General features: G+C 45.4%; 1 protein-coding gene across 3 annotated transcripts in view; it reads right to left on the minus strand.

Moving 5' to 3' along the window:
- Positions 1 to 1,738: 1,738 nt before the first annotated feature.
- trit1 (tRNA isopentenyltransferase 1) overlaps positions 1,739 to 23,285 on the minus strand; it is a 31,745-nt gene continuing 10,198 nt past the window's right edge. Inside the window, exons 2-11 of one of the 3 annotated variants that reach the window (XM_076754376.1) lie at positions 21,193 to 21,333; positions 18,038 to 18,136; positions 17,731 to 17,888; positions 16,802 to 16,944; positions 16,505 to 16,616; positions 12,219 to 12,331; positions 11,990 to 12,067; positions 3,889 to 3,998; positions 2,896 to 3,013; positions 1,739 to 2,606 (exon numbers count right to left, since the gene is read on the minus strand). In XM_076754376.1, coding sequence (XP_076610491.1) covers positions 2,377 to 2,606; positions 2,896 to 3,013; positions 3,889 to 3,998; positions 11,990 to 12,067; positions 12,219 to 12,331; positions 16,505 to 16,616; positions 16,802 to 16,944; positions 17,731 to 17,888; positions 18,038 to 18,136; positions 21,193 to 21,333 — 1,302 coding nt within the window. In that variant the 3' untranslated portion in view covers positions 1,739 to 2,376. Of the gene's footprint in view, positions 2,607 to 2,895; positions 3,014 to 3,888; positions 3,999 to 11,989; positions 12,068 to 12,218; positions 12,332 to 16,504; positions 16,617 to 16,801; positions 16,945 to 17,730; positions 17,955 to 18,037; positions 18,137 to 21,192; positions 21,334 to 23,285 lie in introns of all 3 variants that reach the window. The other 2 variants (XM_076754378.1, XM_076754375.1) reach the window with 2 other exon arrangements.

The following is a 23,285-nucleotide window of genomic DNA, read 5'->3' on the forward strand; positions in this document are numbered from 1 at the left end:
CTTATGTCATTGAATTGCGCAAGCTTCCTTCTTTAAATGCGGAGTGATTCAGCAGCGCCTGGAGGTGCCAGGCCAGACTCCAGATAAGAGCGTACCACACACAAAGCTGCCTCACCGACCGCCTCTTGTTGTTTCTGTTTTTTGTAATTACAGATGATAGAAATGAGGAAAAAAAGCACCGGAGGGGAAAGAAAACAAAACTGCAATTCCCACCTTGTGGTTGTATGCTTCCATCAACCAGTCAAGTTGCAGTTTACATGCATGTCTGTCCAGATGGAAGGTACTGACATGTATGATTCCAGTGAATAATTTCCAGTGAGAAACACGCTGTCTTCAATTAGAGACTATTCTTCCAGAGGGGTACAGAGGACTGATGGAGGGCTTCATCACATGGTGTAACAACAAAGCTCAATATCAGCAGAACCAATGAGCTTGTAGTGGACTACAATGCTTCAGATTTTCAAGGTGGACGCTCAAGATTAGTGTCACCAATTAAGTATCTGACCAAATGTGAACTATGGTCCCAATCTGCCCTCCTGCTGCAGAGTTAAGCCAGAAAAGGGATTCTACAGAACATTATGATGTATGGTTGGATGATTGGATGGATGTATTGGCATATTGCCCAAACCTATTATAATGTCACATTGAAGTTGAATCTTGTCATAATTAGCATATGGTCATGTCATGTCATGATGTTGACTCTCTGACCACCAAAATCTAACCAGCTCATCCTTGAGCCTGAGTGAACATTTATGCCAAATGTGAAGAAATTCCCTCAAGGCCTTTCTGAGATATCACGTTCACGAGAGCGCTGCGTGCAGGACAACCCAAAAATATAATGCCTCCAGCCGTGGCTGTTGCTGGCGCAGAGGCATAAAAATGTCCAACAGGAGGAAAGAAAAACAAGCCATCCAAACACAGAAGAGGTTATAAAAACCAGACACCGGTTGCACAGTGACCTTTGCTATCAGAGGGACTCTCATACTGTATGGTAAGCACCCAGTGAGCTTGAGGCCTGACCCAGTTTGGAAAGTGAGAATGTGGGACACACACACACACACACACACACACACACACACACACACACACACACACACAGACTTCCCGCTATTATATGGCTGGAAATATTTTTAGTCATGTGGATGAGGTCAAACACCGGGAGCCTGTGAACTAAGCTTGTAACGACAGAATACGTCTTAGACTCGGAGTGAAAGCTTAAAGAAAGAGATGATGGAGCGTTAGCCGGGAATGCAGAACAATTGTCTGACTCTCAGGAACGGGGGGGGAGGTGTTGTCCCGGTGAGAAGAAAAAGCGTCAGGTGAGGTGAGGGAAAGGGAGCGCCAAAAGAGGCCTTTGGAGGGATGCCAGGTATTGTGTAAGTGGTTTTACAGCAGGCAGGCACACCTTGGTTTGAAGGGGGTACGACATGCCGCTGGATAAACAAAGACCTGCAATCAGTGCTGTGAAAACACACTCTCTCCTCCTCGCAGCCTGAGCCGGTGGTTTATACCTCTGTCAGAGCAGAAATGAGCTCAGCTAAGCTCCACTGAAAGACAACAGCACAAATCTGGTGGCTCGCCATTATCAAACAAAGAGCGAGAAACACATATTTAATGGCACTAAAACAAGGTGGCAGCGGGTGAACAGCGCATACTTTGTGTCTCTCAAACCTCTCGAGTCCAATTTTGTGGATTTCCCGTTTTCGCTTCAGTGACACAAAACACATCAGCCTCTATTGGTTGAGAAACTTTAAAATCCCTTGGTTTATTCAACATTTTAAAGAGCAGTTGATTTAAATTAAAAGTGCACGGTGGTTAAGATAAACACAAGGTAACAAAGGAAGGTAAATCCTCAAATGCTAACAGTATGTAGCAACAGTATGAAAGATCCTCCCTTCACTTAAGGCACATTCTGCAAAAACAGAAAAATAAACCTCGATTATCAGGCAATAGCTACAAAAAGAGCCCTTAAAAATTCTTTTCCACAAGTTTCTTTGGCTGCACGTATCATAAAACATCTTGTTTATCCTTTTGAGTCCACAATGTTGCACAGGCCTGACCATCAACACACTGAATCTACTACAAAGATGAACTGCTTCAAGGATCCGGACTTGGTGCCCATGAACAAGGTGTTTTTTTCTTAGCTACATTCAGCAGAGATCTGTGTTATTTCCTCCTCTGTCTACAAAGGCTGAGAATGTCTGTCACCCCATTCAAAAGGAACTACTTACAAATAAGATGGTGCAGCGCGATAAAAGAGAAAACTCAAGCAAGAAAGGATTCCTATAAGGAGTGCAAGGAAACATCCAGCTGTGTGTGCAGAACAGTGGTGGACACCTGAATGAAGACGCATGTAGCCTAGAGTCTGCGCGACTCTCAAAATGTCACAGCTACTTCCTTGTGTGTTGTCATTATATCTTGGGAGGAATCCTGAGAGGTCTCAGCACAGCCCGGGGCCACAGTGTCACAAGAGTCCTTCGAGAGACTCTCCACAGCGTCTGCAGCAGAGGCAGGGGGTGCCGTGGTAACCTGGCATTGGTCACAGGCCGGATCGGGTTTCCTCTTCTTCCTCACATGATAGTGATGCTTTTTGGACTTGAGGTGAGCTGCGCAGAAAGGAAATAAAGAGGACACTGCTGGATATATTTGACATGAGAAAACAGTCATTGGATAACGACCCAAAATGAGTCATGAGTGAGTAAAATGAGTAGAAACTTGATGTCAAGAGCCACGGTCCAAGCTTGCCATCACTCCTTGTGGCCCTGTGGTATCTTTTAGCCCTTATAACATGGAGATGTTTTGGTCGCCCCTGGACCTAAAAACTGAAGTGGGTGTAAATATTCATGTACATTTTGACGGCACATGATTTTGTGCCATGTTGTCATATTGCCTCACCTGTCCACTCCAGGTCACCGATGATCACTTTGTCGCACAGGTCACACACATGGCGGCTCCGTTTGTTTCTCTGCTCCGCCCCCTGCACTCTGATTGGTGCAATAGATGGCTCCTCACCCTGATTGATTGAGCGAAACAGCTTTTAGTTTCACGGTGTGGTGCTGAAACCTGCCCTGGGGAAGTTTTCCTTTATTACATTCAGTGCTACTTTCCAGAAGACATGGCGTGTATTCTTGAGGTCTAACAAGCAAATTGAAAGCATTTTGCTCCTCACAAAACAAGAATATTAATAAACTGTTGCATTGTTTACATCCATGTTTCTATCCAGTCTTCATCAGTGTAAAACCAGCAGTAAGATGTGAGTAATGCACGTGCATATACACCCAAGTGTGCACAATAAGAAATCCATTTGTAAAAACCTTGCTCATACAAGTGGTTCAAAACTCCACAGGGTTCCTTTAATAGCGTGTTTATGGAATACTGGAATTAACTATTTAGTAATAATGACACAGAGTCAGGTGTGAAGGGAAAGGAGGGAGGAAATGAAGGAAAAAATGAGAGGAAAAAGAGAAGGAAGAAAAAGGACAGACACTGAAATAAAATGGAACAAACGAAAGCTGAAGAGTTGGATAAGGTGGTATGAAAATGGAAGAAAAAAAAGAGGGAAACAGGAAAAATAAAAAAAAAAGGAAGGAATGTTAAGTATAGAGGTACAAAATGAAAACTTCCCATTGGAGATAAAGGGAAGGAATCAAGAAGGCAGGGAACAAATTAGGAAGTAGGAACGGGGGTAAAGTGATGGAAAAGGGATGAAAGGGAAGGAAAACAAAAGTAATGGAGAAAACCACAAAGTAAGCAATGGAAAGGGGCTGAGTGATAAAGGGCAGAGGAACAAAGTGGGGAGTAAGGGAGGAAGCAGACGCATCGTTTTATCCCAACAGCAGATGAACGCTGCTGACAGGCGGCAGCTAGTTTACACGACTGGAGCCCCACCTTGCCGAGACTGTGGAGTATCTGCAGTGCAGGGTTCAGCACCGTCTCCTCCCACCTTGACACGTCCGTTACATCCAGGCCATACACCACCGGCACGCTGTCTCCTGGTCCTACACACACACACACACATTTAACGCACATTATGCATTTTACAAGGCCAACACAGCCTGGCAATAAATGTAATAAAGGTTTTCTCAAAGCCAATATTTTGATTCAGTGTTTCCACAATTTATTTTCATTGGACTTGCAGAAAAGCCTCTGACAGCCACATTTCCACCGTAGTAGCTCTGCAAGTTCTGCTAGCGACAATATTTCTTTCAAGTGTGTTTTGAGATAAGAATTTCTCACAGATGATCAGCGCACTGAATTTTAGACTGAAAATGTCATCAAAAAAAAAAACCCTGCAGCGTCAATCAAGAGGTTGATGATGCAGATACACATTCGATTCCTCATATGAGGAGACATATTGACTGGCTAATTATGCGGCTGATCATTTGACATCCAGTAATAAGAAACAAACGGTGACGTTTAGTCAGAGAGGATGAGGCCGACTTCAGCGTGAATGCTGTACAAGCTGGGAAATTTGCAGTAGCAGTGATGTGGCGGAGCCGCACCCTGAAGCTCTGTCAACCTGCTGACTCACACTGGCTCGATAATGTCTCTCCCTCCTTCCTCCCACCCCTCTCTCCTGTGCACCATCTCTCTCTCTCTCTCTCTCTCTCTCTCTCTCTCTCCCTCTCTCTCTTCCTTGCCATCAGTCTCGCTTCAGCTTTCACTCATTCGCTTTCTCTCTCTCTCCCTCCTTCTAACTGTTCCACCCCCATGTTTCTATTTTGCATCAGTCAGCAGTCTCCGGGCCAGGCCTCAGCACTAAACAGCAGCACCAGACCCTGCCCTGCCTGTCTGTCTATGTGTATCTGTCTGTCTATCTGCCCGCCGGTCTGCATCAAGAGCCCCTGCCCTGCACTGATTGAAGACCCAAAGATGCACAGGAAATGAAGGTGTGCGTAACTTGTAGAGACTTGACTTCAAACTGCATCTGTGTGTAAACAAACTCCAATTTTGTGCATAAAAAATACATTTAAGTTACATACTAGAGTTATAAATCAAGATGCGAGAAGAAAATACAGGAAAAATAAAGAGCAGTGAAGTATAAAGGGCAAATGCACAAAATAATTTCAAAAAAACAAGCAGGGTGTGCTTCAACATGACTTTAGCTGCTTAACCTGGATTTATACTTTTGCATTAAGATACCAACGGCAGCTACATGTGAAGGACCCGAAGCTACGCTGTATGATCCACCTGTTTGGTGTCAAGGTGGTGATTTGAACGGGTGAAATACAACTCTGACATATAAATCAAGGCCTACATCATAGGTATCTACGTCAGGCCTCCTGTTCAACCCTCAAGTCAAGCATAAATCAGGTTTAGGAGTCTCCAGCCATGCTCGCAGTTCTCCCAGGCAGTATTTCTGCACAGCGGTGCTTTGAGCTACATGCTAAGTCAGCGTGTTAACATGCTCACCTTGTATAATGTTCACCATGTCTCCCATCCTAGCATTTTAGCATGATAACATTTGATAGAAGGGATTTCATCATAAACAACAGTATGGGGAAAACCTCTGGCCTGATGATGGAGCTAGAGGAAAAGTCCTGTGATTGCTAAAGTGACTGGGATTAATCCTCTGGGGAACAGAATGTGTGAACTAAATATGATGACAATCCACCCAAAACTTATTGAGATCTTTCAGCCGCCCATAGAGCCACGCTGCTAGCAGGCACAAAGCTGGATCGAGTCAGGTGCATTTTTTCATAAAGCATCAATGGGTGAAGCATACACACACACACACACACAGGTGTAAATGAATCCCATTAACCTGTAAGGCACGGTGAGCCACCTCAATTATGGCTTAATCCTCTCCACATATAGACTGAACAGTGGAGCTGAGGACAGCAGACATCCTATAGACTGAAGTTACTAACTCTGCTGGGAATTGTCTGGGACTCCATTATTAGAGAGGAAAACAGAGCGGCATCTGTATAACTGGTCATCTGTACGGCAAACTGCACCGACTCTGTCAGCGGAATGAGTGTGTGTGGGAACAATGAGAGTCTTCACACAGCTCCGCCTGGAAGCTATAAACTTTCATTTTGGCCTGGTTCTTGGCACAAGCCACATTTCAACTCCTTCGGGTATAAGTTTGCATACTGTTGGCTTTATGTACCGTCGGCCACTTAAACATGTGATGCATTTCACTCACTTCCTGTCGAGGCCAACTTTGCTTAATTGAATGGCTGACAAAGGGCGTATAAGCCGAGTAAACACAAAGATCCTTAATGGCACCCTCTAAGCACTCCTGCACCTGCATCACTCGGCTTCCCAGTGGGTGTTTTCTGTTTTACCAGTGCAAGCTACTAATCCCAACACTCTGCCCGGCGTGTGTGTGTTCATACACCGGACAGACAGCAGGTCGATTTGTTAGTGTGTCTCTTTTAAAAACATCACTGACTGTTAATCAAAGCCTCAGGTTTCACCGGCTTGGTTACTGTGTGTGTTTCTCTGTGTGCGAGAGGGGAAGTCTTTTGTGTTTGTGGCACAATAGCAGGCAGGTGGTGGTGGCGAGCGTCACCTGGAATACCTATACCAGATGTAGCGTTGGAGCTCTCCAGCTCCACCTCGCCGGCCGCCCTCCTGTTGCTGCTATCTCTCTCCATATTTTGTCCTTTTATCTCTCTCAACACCAACCCCCCTTCCAACAATTCCCTCTTGCCACCACCAACCTCTCACGGGGCAGAGCGGTTTTAAATAAAAGAGATAGTGTATGGTGGGTTGCCAGATGCTGGATGGAAACCCCCCCCCCCCCCCCCTCTTCCAGCATTCTTGTTTGGGATCTGGTGAAATTTAACTCTGTTAATCCACTCCGTAGTGAATGAGGGTTGATAAGAAATGCTGAAGGGACAAAGAGCAGGGTGGTCCACACACACACACACACACACACACACACACACACACACACACACACACTGTGAGCATTGCTTTTCAAGCACACAGGGGAGCCTTGCCAACAAGAAAGAGCATCTCCTGTCGCTGGGCAGCTGCTTGCCAGTGTTGAGTGTGTGTGTGTGTGTGTGTATGTGTTGAAACAGTAGTCCACCTGTTGCAACAAACGGGCCAAGAATCATTTGCTGCATTATCCCTGTGTTTGCTGGGTGAGTATGTGCGCCTGTGTGTGCTTTGCTATAAAAAAAATCGACTACCAGTCTCAGTGCGGCGCCCCTCAGCCCAGCTGTGCTTCTTTGGCTGTCGTCCACGCTGGAACACGACAGCTGCCTCTATTCACTCAACAGCCTCCTTCCTCTTTCCTATAGTTCCTCTTCCACTTTTTGTCCCCCTTCCCTCCTTCTGTTGTTCATGTATGATATTTCAGCAGCAGGTTAAGTGCAGGGCAAGGACATTTCAGCCGATTTGACTCCCAAATTAAGTTCAGTGGGCTATGACTTAATCTGGTTCCCCCCTCCATTATAGCTCTATTGGAGGTGCTATAATCAATATTTCAGTGTTGACAATGGATCATATGACCGCTGGATGTGAAAAAGTCACTCGTAGTAATGAAGACAACAATCACCAAACTCTGATAGTGTCGGTTTCAGACGCAGCAGGCAGCTGCTTTTAGACAAAAGCTCTAAAAATGAGATACATTATATATATCCGGCTACAAAAGGCAGACAGACAAAGTTAGCGACTACACAGGTGAGCATTTAGCAGGAATTGGTGGAGACCAAAAACAGAGAGTGAATATTGGACTTCTACTCGTCAGGTGGACACAATCACGACTCCAAATGATTGCTGATGTCCGTCCTCATCTGCTGGATGTGTGAATAAGTCATTTGCTCACAAGTTCCCCTTATCAATTTAAAACATGATCATATGTCAAAGTTACGTTCACAGCCTTTTTCTGTGGCCCAAAAAGGGCCTAAAAGAAAAAAAAATAACCATATATGAGAATATATTCAAGAATATGTAGCAAGATTGTGTAATCTAAAGGAGAATTGAGACAATTGTGTTTTTTAATAAATGCCTTTGTCTCTTCAGCCGCCTGTCATGTGGGGTGATATGCAGCGAGGGCCCCCCTCTGGACTCCAACCAAGGACATTGGCAGTTACATACCCCTTCGACACCCCAGCTATTTATATTCTCTTTCTATGGGGGTTTCTCTGGGAGTGGCAGCCTTTTCTTCCCTCTCTTGCTAAACCAACTTTTCCCATCACAGCCTGCAAAAAGCTTTTTTTTCATTTCATTTTGGATTTGTAATTTTTCCATCTCTGGCATTTCCACTCAATGCACGGACGGGAAAGCACCTATTGTCGCATCTCCTTTTAACTCTCACGCCTCATTCTCATCTTGTCCAGATGTCCCTTGTCTACCTCCACCTAGTGAAGGTGACAGGGAGGCCTTTGTGGTGACAACAGCCCTGGCTCGACCCCGCAGGCTCCACGGGCGGAGGCTGCATTTGTGTGTGTGTGTGTGTGCGTACATGAAAGCGCTTGCTTGAACACAAGGGTGTAAACTCGCCCCACACCTGTTGCCCCAGCTGGATCAAATTACCTTCGCTCTCCATCCATCCAGCCACCCATGTGTCGTCCCTGCCTCTCTCTGTCTCCATCCACCCTTCACTCACTCTCTCTTTCTCTCTCTCATGGGACTCCAGATAGCTACACCCCTGTTACTTAACACTCACGGGGCCTCAGTCGAACTACACCTGCGTATCCTGGTTACAGGTAGAGCGTGTGTGTGCGTGTCTTTGAGGAATTAAAAAAAAAAATAGACAAACTCTACGGGCACTGGCACCCTCTGCATTATGTGGCACTTATTAAAAATTAATATAACCTCAAATTACCATTTTCTTTATGGGGTGATTAAATGTACTAATTAAACATTCCCCTATAACCACACGGACACACACACACACACACATCCTTTAAGTGTACACCCACATACAGACGCACTTAAAGGCAAGACAAATTAAGCTTGATTTAATTTGAGCTGGCTGACCTGGCGTTTAAATCCCCACAGCAACCAAAGTTGAGTGCATCAAGAAAGTATTTAAGACACTGAACACCCACCTGCTCCCACACCGACAGCCGCCGCTAAAGACCGAGCCGGAAAACTGGGTTAAACTGGTGCCTGCGAGGCTTGAGATTCTGCGTATATTTACATTTACGGTCAACATTCAGATGGCTTTCTAGCTTCTCTAATCTGCTTCATGGTATGACTGAGGTGCTCTGCCATTTCCAGTTTGTCTTTCCCTTTGACCCACTCGTCTCCGTGTGCTCGGGTTGGTCCACGTAGCCCCCGGTGACCCCGTTGCCCGAGCTTGTGTGGTCAGGGCAAATTCCCGGCAGCTCTGTAATGCTTCAAGAGATTAGCCTGCTCAGCTGAGGCCTGCCGGCATCTCTGTGTGTGTGTGTGTGTGTGTGTGTGTGTGTGGCTCAGACGAAACAGAAAAGAGGTCAGCAGTCACAGCAAGGGAGCGAGGAGAGCAGAGACGATGCAAACAGAAAGGTGGGAAGAGCAGGGTTAGAGAGCAAAGCCGTGGGTTAGGACAATCCCAGCCGGGGCTGGACACAAGGACAAGGCTGTCCTACAGGCAGATACTTGAAGGCTCTGACACAAAACATCTGACATACTGTGGATACCAAGAGGGATTAGTTTATGCGTGAACAGAAACAAGACCTTTCACAGGAAAATGATGGCATTTAACAAACCTTTAATACAGCCATTCAGATGTAGAGATTTAGGAAATATGGACCCAGCCATAATAATGTCTGCCGGGGCAAAGGAGCCAAGCCTCCTGTTGCCTTCCAAACACTAGCTCCACAGATTTCCAGGAGACTAAATTCTCAGTTTATTTTCAGACAGACTCAGAACAAGTGTTTGAGATGGTTTATGTTATTTTCAGGCTTTTTTTTGAAAGCTGTCAGGAGCTCGTGCTTCTTGCCCAGCTCTATGTTATTCATGCTGGAGTCTCGCAAGCAACTGCAGGGAAGAAGAACACGGGGCGGTCGGGCAAAGAAAACGAACCTGACTCACAATTTGCCGCGACAAAATTCCTATAAGACTACCTTGTAAAATGAAAGCCGTATTTATGCTGTTCAGCGGGGCAAGTGTCATGACAAAGGATAAAAGAATTGTTGCCGTGATAACTTTGCAGAGCAGTGAAACCCTTCATCAGCCCTTTTGGCAGCTGAAATACCTTCAAACTCATAGATCTATTAATCAAACTGAACACCCTGGATTGTATTTCATTGTCTCTCTGGTACCTGAAGTAACACGCCACCAATGCCTCACACTGAGAGCCCGCTAACAGGCTGACAAATATCAGCATTTCCCTTTGAGACCTGAAGAGTTTTGCAGATTCTGCAAACAGGCTTCACGGGAGAGAAAGTTTCAGGCTTTTAGCACATCTCATCTGTCTCCACCTGTACTGCAGGTCCTGAGTTGGCAGGTGTCAATCATCTACAAAACACTTTAAATTGAACATAGAAAATAGTTCCCTGGAAACTGCTGCAGCGAACTGTATGGCAGGGACTATTTTCTCTGTTAAACAGGTTTGAGGTGATTTCTGTTCAGTTGAAAACCTGCAGAGGTGTTTAAGGCTCTCGCTCCTTGTTCTGATTGTTGTTGCCAAAGAACACATTTCCCAAATTTTGTCAAGTGAGGTGGTAAATGAAATGTCTGATCATGGCCACAACAAAACAACAGGACTGGCGCGGACACTTCGATTGTACTTTGGGTGATTTCTGAGTGTCTGCATGCAGGGAGTTGATTTCATCCGCTGCCATCTGTACGGTCAGGCCTGATGTTTCAGACAACTGAGTCTGAACCGGGTCTTAAAGGGAGGTTACATGGACCGTCCAAACACACACAGACAGAGACGCATGCATGCATGCATGCGCAGCAGCACAGACAGATTACTGCATATGTAAAAGCACAGGAACACAGATACACACACACACATGTGATGAAGACCATATGGTGTGTGCAGCGGGTAGGCAGGCGGTCAGAAAGAGGGGTATTGAGGTTTAGGACCTGGCATGGCCTAAGCCACTTGGGCCTAACAGGATTAGGAGGCTGGGTTACTACAGGGCATGCTGCTGGTGGGACACAGAGGCCAGGCTTCTATTTGGGACAGAGAAACACACTCAGCCTTTACATAGAGGTTGAAAAGAGGGTGGGTATCAGCACCTGCCAAACACCGGCTGAGTTTGGCTGTGGTGAGTACACTCGTCCATTCTGCAGTGCCGGAAACAACCACTACATTTCGCTCACATGCTTTTGGCGCCACAAGGAACAGCGCTGGGAAGAAAAAGCCTTCAAAGGTCTTAGTCGCAGGTGTATGCTGGGGATGGCTCTCAAAACATTAACCCCCTCTAGCACGTCACAGCGGCTCACAGGCGCTGCATTAAATCAAATCCAATTTCGTGCCAGTGAATGAATGAATCATCAAAGTGCCATTTTGAAAATAGATGTAGACTATTAAAGGACTAGTTTTTATTCGCTTCGTAGAGTGCGATGAGAAGGTTGACACCACTCTCATAAATGTACTAAATGTGCTGCTCAATATGAAGCCAGGAGGGGGTTATCTCAACTTCAAGCTACAAAAAGGTCCAGTAAATGAGGTGTGATGATTAACTAAAAAAAAACTACTTTAAAATCACCTACAAAACTGTGCTGATATCTTATTTTTTTGGCAAAAAAAAAAAAAAAAAAAAAAATCAAGTTTGGAAAGTGACATCAGCCAAATCTTGCTGTGCACACAGACTGATGAACACGCGCACACACACACACACACACACACACACACACACACACACACACACACACACACACACTACAGTCTGTACCCTGGAACACAATACGGAGTCTGAGAGGCTTATTGTGCGTCTAATGGACTTCATGAATCTCATCTTGTTAAAGAGAGTGCTGATTGCTAAGGAACTGAGCTGTGGAGGACAAACACACACAAGCACACGCACACACACACACACACACACACGTATGCACACTGACGTACTGCATGATGTGGGTGAAGGGTACTTACGTTTAAGGAAGCGGTTGCGAACCCACTTATTCTGTTTTCTGGCGTAACGTCTTGTAGCGATCTTCAAAGCTTCTATACCTGCAGAGTTAAAAGCAGGCTGTTATGCTGCAGATGAAGGGGAGGCAGCAGAGAACACTTAAGGTTGATCCTTCCGGTTGATAAATCAACCAGTCCACCAACCGGTGAATCAAAATCCATCTCTGTGACTTTGATCAGGTATGTCTCTGACCTTTGTCTCGTAGCGTGTCTTTGTCCTGCTGGGTGCTGCTTTCAGGAGCAGTCAGGTATTCATGAAACTCCTTAAAACCGATTGACTGGAAAATCCCATGTTGATAGTCCTGACTGGGGAGGGGAGGAGAGGAGGAGAGGAGAGAAGGAGGAGAGGAGAGGAGGAAAAGAAACATTATCCATCAATGGAAAAAAAAGTTTCTGTCTCCAACTTGACATTTCCAGACACCCGGTGGTGACTCATTTCACCTTCTCCTCCTCTATCTCTCCTTGCCTCTCTGAACAAAGAATATCAGTCTGAGCAGATGGGAGGCCCTTCGGGGTACAAAGTGACAGAATGACATTAAAAAAAACTGAACGGCACAGGCAGAGGGACCCACGGGTGCCGGGACTCCGCAGCCTGACCGGAGTGACATCAGGTTGCGGCAGAAGCCCACTGGTTACCTCTTCAGACAGTAGAGATGCAACATTTCCATCAACGTCAGACCACATCACCCCAGTCTGAGCTCTGCTGCCTGTTCTAGCCCAAGCTGTGCCTTCCCAGGTTTTCATAACAATTGGCATGCGTGTTCAGTTCAATGACCTGAACCTTTCATGAATTTGGAGTGATTGCAAAATACACGAGAGGAAAATGTTTTCTCTAGCGTAAGAGATGACTTGATGGATGAATGCAGTGGTGTCGAGAAAAACAAACTGTTTACAGTATGTGGAATGGACCATACTGTGTACACATAAATATTTTAATATTTTCTGTCTTCACGTGATTTCTACTGACATTGTTTAAGTTTAGCTGCCAACAACGTATAAAAACTAATACATGTTTTAACCACGTGCCTATATTTAGTCATATAATGAAACAGGAATTGTTCTTGAAGCTGTTGTAACTGTCAATGGTCTGCATGGGAAACAGAAGTGAAAACAAAACAGGAGGGTTCCCACACTGGGAAAATAGAATGATTTGTCTTTAGCAACTGGAGTTGGAGAGCCGGGTGGATGCACAGCTGGTCTTAAGAGTCTAAATCAGATTTTCTGAAAATCTGTCTCAGCCATTGTTGCGCACACTTTTTGTCTGTTCATATCCGAATACTGCATTTATAGCTTTAGAGCGCTTTCTGCCACGTTCCCATAGGCCTGATTAAAACAATAGAGTACAGTTTAAAATCATAATTTACCTCTACCTCTTCAGATGTTATCACGGACTCCACTGTTCACGACGCTCTGTACAGCTCGTGTTTTCATTATGGATAGGATGCAGCTGTGGCAGACGACCTGTGTCCTGATAATGTTCAGATCATCGCACTGAGCATGTAAACTGGAAATCTGTATTTCTTAATAAAACGTTTCTTTGAAGTGACTTATTGATAGTGATTATAGATTATATTTACTGATTTATAACTTTGTTTTTGTCTTCTCTGGTGCTTCTTACCGATAATTCACTGCTCTTGCTATCCATCGTGTCTCTTTGTAGAACACTTCAATTCTTTTGAACACATTGTCGAATAAACATTAATAAAACGAATGACTATTTTGGGTCCATAACTTACACTTGTAACTGAAACAAGAAGAGGAAATAACAAAAATAAATCTGGCTAGACGGGCAGAGACAGAAATTTGAGAATAGCGACAGAGCACAGGAAATGTAGAGTCAATGGAGGGAGAAAAAAGAAAGACAGAGGAAGAGAGAGAGGAAGGGAGGGAGGGAGGGAGAGATTTGACCTTGATGTCTGGCCACAGCAGCCAGCCGGAGATAGAGACATGAGGGTAAAGGAGAAAAAGACAGACGGACAGAGGAGGGGGGAGTAAAGGAGTAAAGTGCTTGGGTGATCAGATTGCTGAGAGGGCAATAGTGGCAGAGATGGAAGGAGAGAGAGGAGGAGGAGGAGGAGGAGGAGGAGGAGGAGGAGGAGGAGGAGGAGGCTGATGAGGTGGGATGGCGTGATGAAGGAAAGGAGGGACGAAAGAAGGGAATTGGCAGCTTCCTGGGCACCGTTCCACCAATGCATCAAGTCCCCGCAGCCACACCCCGTCACACACACACACACACACACACACACACACACACACACACACAATATCAATATCTGAGACCCACAGCAGTGTCCACACACCATATCTGTTTCAGCTAATAGTGAAGCCCACATACATGTTTACACATATCTCCTTTCACATACACACATATAGGATTCTTATTCTTATTTGCTTTGACTGCAAGACACAGTGAATGCATGCCACTGACAGAGTGACATTGCTCCAGTATGCTACTGCTCATGCAGTTAGTGTTAACAAAATGTCAGGGACAACTAGATAATTGTGAGGAAGACAAGAGGAGAATCTTGAAAATTTCAATGTTATCGTCAAATAGCATATTTACAGACAACACAGCGCTGTAAGTAATTTCTTCCAGGGCCACCAGAATTCAGTGTGGGATAAAATTCCTGAGGCCCTGAGGTAATAAGTATCGCCAGACTCCCCTGGTAGTGCTCTGTTCTACAGAGGGGGCTTATCTCGGCAATTATTAATAATCACTGGACATCCTAAAGAAATATCAGCCCCATCTGAACTAAACTCGCAACAGTGTGGGCTGTTTCTAAATTGGTCTCCAGGCCTTTGGGAAACGACAGCATACAGAACAGAGTGACCTGTCAGACTGGGAAGGAGAAATAAATAACTGGATAGCTGCTTGACCGAGTTCACTTCACTCCTATCGCCCTGGTTACATGGAAGAGACGATTTGAGTCTGGATCCAGACCAAGTGTCTGGATCATTAATTTAGATAGGAGGACGAGGATGAGATTTCGAAATAGCTGCACAGACTCTGAACCTTCAGACTCCCTCGTAATGTTCAAAAACAATGACCACAGGGCTAAAGCCAAGTATGACACACATTTTTGGCCCACATACCAGATTCATCATCCCGAACTGTATCTTCGAGATGGATCTGGTGGATCTTACAGAACAAAACGGTGGCTTTGTGTGTGGAGGATAGTGCAACATGGGTGTTATCCCTATGGGTGTTCAAGGGGAACTGTGCTGATTTTACACAACAGAGTCTGTTTACAGGTCTTGAAAGTGCTGTTAATGTTATGTGACATGTGCGAGCAGCTGCAGTAAACTGGACACCCTTTTCACTTGGTAAAATGAGTGTATGGCATTCAGTAATATTCAATTTACAGTCATGTTGATGTCATGTGTGCTGCGTTAAAATCTGAAAAGGACGCAATAAACTCATTATCAACACGTTCAGGGGACATATCCTACTTTTCCCCTGATGCTACACAGTGAATGAACAGTGCTATGCGTCAGTGTTTAATTCAGAATGCATCTGATCCACCAACCAGCATATATTTTTCATTTTTTTCACTGTCTTGTCCCTCTAAAATAGCACAGCAAACCAGTGGAGGTTGTTAGGGAGCTGAGGGGACAAACACAATAGGTCACTGCTGAAGTATGATGAGGTAATGGTATGACATGGTTAGACTGATATTCATTGACTGCAGTCACTTGTTGATTTGATTAGTGGTTTACAGTCTAAGAAGGTGAGTTTGTGTTGTTCATTGACTGTGGCTGATCAGGCTAATTGTCGGCAGTATCTAACAGCAGCAGGTTGCGCTGCATTTTAGCCACGATGCCCCAATAATAGTGGCCTTGAACTACAAGTGACTTAAGCCCAGGCCTGCGATTGCTTATGTGAAAAAAGTTGATAAAAGACTTTTGTGGCTCCGCAGTGAGCTGCAGAAAGTCTAATGAATTGGCTCAAGTGATGTCACCTGAGTCAGCTTCGGTTGGGGCTTAAAGTTTGAAAATGAAACAAATCTCAGGGTGTGGACTTGGAAATAAGTGATCTTACCAGACCTCTGCAGCCCACTCCTCATCTCTGCTCGAGGCTGGCACTTTGAGGCTACAAGCATGACACACCTGAACCTTACACCAAACTGCTAGCAGTCGGGATGCACTGTGGGTAATAAAGGCACCAGGTTTTGATGAGGAAGAAGATACAAAATACAAAAGATGATATGTCTGATTCTACTGCATTGATTTTGTGCAGTACACCTTTAACAAAATATCTTCAGCATCAAATACATGTAATCCCTGCATCATATTGCACTTTGACACAATCCTCCTGATTACAAGATCAGAACAACTGCTGAACAAGTTCCTGAAATCCCAACGCCTTCAGCCTCAAGTACATTAATCCAGACAGAACCCGAAACAACGACAGCGTCTGACGGCACTAAAAGATGATTAATTCAGGATGAGCAGGATCGTGTTTTGCTGCTGATTCGCTACCTGTCATCCTGGACTTTCTGCTGATTGTAGCGGACATGGAAGTCTCTGAGCTCCTCTATCAGTCCGGCAGACAACATCTCATCCACACGAGCGTCCAACCGCCTGTCGAGAGCTGGGGGTGAGCGGAGAGCAATATAACAAGCGGAGCAGCAAAATAAGACGGGTGCATATGAACAGTTATTTCATGCTGCACTGAAGCTCCCATATCAACATGTCTATTTCTGTTGTTTTGAAGAGTAGCAATAACAGTGAAATGAAAATCCATACAACCCCCCCCCCCACCCCCCCCCTACTTACCGTCCATGTCAGCATGCAGCCAGAAGATGCAGGGGTCTGGGTATCTCAGCGGCCCCCCCAGCCCATCGCCTCCCTCCTGCCCCCTCTGCTCCTCCAGCCAGGAGCTATGGGGGATGCCTGTCTCCTCATGGATTTGAAGACTCCTGTAGATAATAAACATTAAAGCAGACATGTTGTTTTACCCGTTTCCACTGGGACTGGGACAACCAAAGAGATAATGTGCAGATTTTTTCCAAGTTTGATACCAAATCCTAGGAGGTTACGTCCCAGTCCCTGTGTGGCAGCCTTCGCAGGGTAAACTGAGATTAGCTGAGTCAACCATCCGCTCATCTGTTAAATCCAATGTAAATGAAAATCTCTAAACCCCTCTTCTGAGGAACAAATTCAGCTCTAGTTTGAGTGCAGTCTAAACAAGACGGGAGTGAACAACAAGACACAAAACTGTTGCATGAATAACATTCAGCCGGGGTTAGACAGACTTCTGAGACATTAAGATTCAATCCAAGACGCTCTCTTTAGCCGTGCCTCGCCGCTCTCTCAGGTTGGGAAAAAATACGATTCCTGTCATCCTCTGTCATCCAGAGGAACAGGGTAACTTAACCCGCCAACACAAAAGACCAGAGTGCACTGACTGCGACTCATCAAGCCGTGTGCGTGTATGTGTGAGAGTAAACAGATGCTGGGCCCCGTCAGCGTACATTGGGCGGAGGCCAAATTCGGTGACTGTCAGCGTGAGACAGACCAAGAGCCCTTCAGGACCTCATCAAAAACACGAGAAAACTTGAAAACGTTGTGAGCTGCACACACACACACACACAAACAAACAAGCTACCACGAGACACACTCACAGAACACTCTACGCCATATCATCCCAATCTGTCACAAAAAGCTGATAAAAACACCACTGAAGACATTACCAGCTGCATCACCTGGCTAGCTTGCGTCTGTCATTGGGGTGCAACATGGCAGCCATTTTGGGGTCCACCTCCGCCAGTCGTTTGTGCAATTCAGCTCCTCCCAGCGTCTCCAGCTGCAGCTTCCTGTTTGGATCCCCAGCTCCTCCCTCTCCCGACTCCTCGTTGTCCTGCTGTGGCGCACATTTCGCTTTTAGAGTCGACTGAAGCTTCCTGCGCATACTCCCCTGAAACCCCTCCTTTGAATACATATGTTAGATATGCGGTGTCAGAAGCATGGAGGGAGAAAGGTGTGTTTGAGTTGCACATGTGCGGCACTCACCCCCGTATCCAGCAGCACTCGCCACAGCAGAGACTCGATGTAATAGTTGGTTCCCCCTACGATCACTGGCAGCTTGTTTCTGCTGTGCATGTCATCGATGTTGGAGCGCGTTAAGGAGGACATTGATTTCACCTGTTGCTGATTTTGACCGTTTTGACATGAATGAACGACAATTAAAAGCATTTTCAGCTGACGTGTTGAGCTGATTCAGTGGCACTCAGTGAGCGCCATTAAAAACAGCTCCAACTTGTTTCTAATTCAATCAGTGACCGTGAGAGGCTGCCAGTCACGGTTTGCAAAATTGCATGCGACTCCTCGGGCTATTCATGCTTACTGTTCAAGGAATTATTGTATAATGGTCTGAGGATCCAGAACACACAGAACAAAACAGCTGTGCAAATTATAGTCCCATAGCAGATACGTCGGGGGAAAAAAGCCTGATCTTAATGTGGCAGTGGGTTGGCAGAGTCATCTCCAGTGCATGTAGCTTTGTTTGAACATCGAACTTGAAAAACAATGTTTAAAAAAAGGAGAAAAACGACAGAAGTGCTGCAAAACAGCGAGCGGGGATGAAAGGAAAGGAAACGCTGGAATTCTGCAAGAACCTCAGCATGCTGGATGTGTCCTTGTAATGATTCCATGCATCAAAAGAGTACGTGGGCCATAAAAGAAGAGCCTCAGCAGAATAGTGATAAGCAAGAACAATACCACTTAAGGTCAATAATAGACTGCACATTGTAAAGAGGACGCAAATGCAGCATTGACATCTGTATGCTGACTCTTGGTGGATTTCTTCTTCTTGTCAGCGTTTACAGCAACTGAGTGCAGTGGCTGACATGACCATACGCTCGTACAGTGGTCATTTAATATAATGCACGTACCAGGTGAATAGTCAGCAAGTTATTTTTGAGGAAAAATAAACTCTCAAACGTGAGACTTGCTGCATTTCTTTGTCTTGTATGACAGTAGCTGTCAACCTTGTAGGCTTGTGACCACCTGTGCGCACTCACACAGTTCGCTTTAGCGAGCTAACTGCGCAAGAATGACGGAGAAAGTGAAGCCAAAACTCCCCATAGCTAACATGCCAGTTTGACAGCTGTTGGTGCTAACAATAGTCATGTTCATTGTTTACGGTCATTATGATAATGTTAGGTGGTTCCTTACGTGTGAAGGAGACATGAGATAGTTGGCTACGGTTAACGACGTGCTACTCTTCTCTCCCCAACACTCCCTCGTCCTCCAGCAGCAGTCAGGCGCTGTGAGCTATTGTGTTCTGGGGTGCAGCTTTACAGGGACGCCTGAAGGGAGGGGACGGGATTCTGTCACTCGAAAACCTTTCACAATCTTGTTTGCAACCACTGGTTTGCGCAACATTGCCAAGCCCAGCTTTAAAACAGAGAACTGTCTCCATGTGAGCCCTTGTCACAGGTGTCATCTTGTGACCCCGAGGATTTGTCATGTGACCCACTAGAGGGGTTCTGACCCACAGGTTGGGAATCGCTGTTTTATGAACTGAATATATTTGTGTTTTGAGAAGTTGATCGCACAAAACACGCAATCTGAAGATGTCAGCAAGTGAGAGCTTTTGGTGCGCATTTTTCTACAGTTTCACACCAAATGAGTTAATGATTCATTTCTAAATAATTAATGATCATTAGTTGCAGCAAAAGAGTGAATGCTGCATTTTTTTTCACAAACTCAACATCGGCTCCGACTCTCTTAGGTAAAACCTCCTAAACCAACGCACAAACATCGATGCTGGAATCTTAAACAGCCTTACTGTCACACAGACGGAGCCGCACCTCATTTCCCTCACTCTCACCTTTTCTGTCGCATCTTCTCTCATCTTGCACCTTCCCTCCTCTCTCCTCCTCCCCTGCCCACTTTCTTCTTAGGGATAATCAAATAACCACCGAAACAAGATAAAGGCCCATCAGCCATCGCCACTCACCTCCCCTCTCTCTCTCTCTCTCTCTCTCTCTCTCTCTCTCTCTCTCTCTCTCTCTCGCACACACACCACAGAGGGCTGCATCACTGTGTCTGCAGAGGAAAGGAGCAGGAGGTGGGAGAGGGAGCGAGGGTGATCGCTGACAAGCAGCAAGGAAAATCGAGGGAGGGAAAACAGAGAGAGGGCTGGAAGATTGAAAGCAATAAAAGAGAAAAAGCAGAGGGGTTGGGGGGGGGGGTGTTATGTGAGTGGCATGTTGAGTGAAGGATTGATGGCTGATGATGCATCATTAAGTCCTGCGTCTTTGAACTTCTTGAGTCCGTCAGCCTTCTCTACACACACATGCATGCACGCACACACACACACACACACACACACGTCGTGTTTTCATCACTTGTGGGGACATTACATAGACTTACATTCATTTGCCTATACCTAACCTAACTTCACCTAACCCTATCCTCAGTCTTTATCCTAAATTGTGGGGACCTGTATTTTGTCCCCACAAGTACAGTGAGTAATACATGGGCACACAAACACACACACACACTTCTTCCTCCTTCTCCCTCCATCGTCGCTCTTTCCTGCTTTACAGTTTAAAATCCTCCACACCGCTTCCATCCCCTCTAATCTGTATTCATCTCTTTTCCATGTCTCCCTCTTCCCACCAGCAGGCTCGAGCTGCACTGAGCCTATTCTTGGAGTTACCGCATCCCCTCGCCGCACTGGTGTGCGCGTGTGTGTGCGAGTGTGTGCAAGAGAGAGTGTGTGTGTGTGCATGCTTTCCTGATCTATTAATACCATCTCTAGTTATCGCCTCCTCTCTCCACATCTGTGTGACGGCCGGTGTCTGCGGGAGGGTGTGACTGCCCAGAATGTGTGTGTGTGTGTGTGTGTGTGTGTGTGCGCGTTTGTGCGTCCACACACACAGACTCCTCTACAAATATCGTCTCGACTGATCTCTCTCATTTTTAGTGCAACATCTGCAGCAAGACACAGCAAGACAAGGACATGGCAGATTTTTCCTAAGTGCGCGCACACACACACACACACACACACACACACACACACACACACACACACACACACACACACACACACACCTGCAGACCAATTAGAAAAAAAGTCAAATGGACTGAATTCTTTCCCAGCAGTTACCACTTAATAATATGTTTCCACTAATAAACATGTTTCCAGGAAAGGATATTAGAGCCAGGGCTTTGTTCCTGAAATCCACTACGGTGTAGCTGCAAACTAACGGGTCCACAAAGCTGATCATGTGATGCCTGCACTGGGCGCGCTCCTCAGCTGTCACCTTGTTGGTAATGATGTCAAGGCCCTGGTACACCTGAGGGGGATGCAAAAGAACCACAAAAGCAGAATAACTTAAATGAGAACTGTCATTAAAAAAAGAAGTGATTTACAGTGTACAATATTTCACTCCAACAAGTTTACTGGAAGTTTTTTGTCCTAGAAAGCATAAAACACAGAAAAAAAACTGCATCCACACAACAAATAGGGCAGGAGACTGAAATGTGTGCTAGGGGTAGGGTGTGTGTGGATGTATTTGTCAATGTCAGCAGCTAGAATCAGGCTGTTAGGGAGCAAAGGAAGGAGGAGCGCCGCCCGTCGACCATGTGAAATGGCTCTAACCATTCTTGCAAATTACGAAACACACCTCCTCTCTTACATCACCGGTCGACGGGGCTCCCTCATGGAATTTGACAGCTGGGTGTCATACAGAAGTCTGCGCTGACAGAGTGGAGAGCTTTCGAAAGGAGGCCTCAGGATGCAGAGATCCTTCTAACTGGACCCGTCTTTGTGGAGGCCTTTGTTCATCCCTTCAACTCAGACAGAGTCTCGTTTTCTCTTGTTCTGTCTCCTTGATTATGAACTGAACAGTGAGTGATGAACAGTGGTGGACAGTAATGGAGTAAATTTACTTGAGTACTGTACTTAAGAACAGATTTTGAGAATTTGTACTTTGGTATTAGATTTTTCGGATACTTCTTACATTTTTAAGAAGGCTGGGAAGTACTCGTTACTCGACCCCATCACAGTACCCGCTCTCAACTGGGATCTTCGTAACAGCGGAAGTACGTCATCACGCACGCACGGCTAGCAATATAAGTACTTCCGTCTTCCACCACACTCCCTGTTTCAAAAAACGAAACGCGGTAATGGCAGCAGCAGAACAGGAGAGCACGTCGGAGTCGGGTACGTTTACTGTCAATCAACAAAGGCTACAATGATCCGAAATATACATTTTTCCTTTCTCTGAGCGTCTGAGAAACATTGTCCCTCACATGTTCCTGCTGAAAATGAGTTTGTCTTTGTTTTTTCATAACTGCTGACTACTGTAACTGAGATTGCAGGAGATAACAGCACATTCTTGCATTTACTCCCCATTCAGTATAGTGTATGTATAGTGTAGTGGTTCTACAAGCAAGCAAAAGTGCAAACATTACAGCAATGCATTGATGCATAAAAATTTACCTTTACTTGTACTGTAATATTTAAAGCATGTACTTTTGAATACTTGAGTATATTCAAAAGCAATTACTTTTGTACTTTTACTCGAGTAATCTTTTGACTGAGCTACTTTGACTCAAGTACTGGCGTTGAGTACTTCGTCCACCACTGGTGATGAACAAGTGTGTGAACAACTGAAACTCCACAGTGGGACACTATGTCAGTTTGCCATCAGCAATTTGATTATTGATTAACTATCAGCACCCCCCCATTAATCATGTACCTCTGCGGCCTTGTCCTCTGCACAGCACCTGTGTATAGTCTACCATCAACCATTCAAAGTACGTCTGCGTGGCTCCGGCAGTGAATCATCCTGAAGTTGCCAGGAAAACTTTATGAAAACCCTTTTGTGTAAAAAAACTTCAAACCCAAACAATTTCACCAGTAGGCATCCCTGATTTGAGTAAAAAAAAAAAAGGTTGGTGAAGCACTCTATTGTTCAATAATTCAGGGTCGGAAAATACAGCCTTTAATCATAAGCAGTCAGCCGGCTATTGGGACTGAAGCCCAAATGAACACACCAGCATTATTTTTACAATGTGAAAGAGTCACTCTGCCCCTGTGAAAATGATGAACGTTTCGAGACAAACGATGCATTGTGAGCGACTGTTTTTTTACTTTTCAGACTCTGGCATTTCACTGAGTGGAATCTTTGTGAAGTTAAGTCAGCTGGGATGTGGTGAAGTGGGTCGTAGTGGAGAGATGAGAGCCGGGAGGGTCAGTAACACACACTGAAGTCTCCTTCTTCTTACAGATGCCAGTATTAGA

This window comes from Chaetodon auriga, chromosome 17 (assembly GCF_051107435.1).
Source record: "Chaetodon auriga isolate fChaAug3 chromosome 17, fChaAug3.hap1, whole genome shotgun sequence".
NCBI lineage: Eukaryota > Metazoa > Chordata > Actinopteri > Chaetodontiformes > Chaetodontidae > Chaetodon > Chaetodon auriga.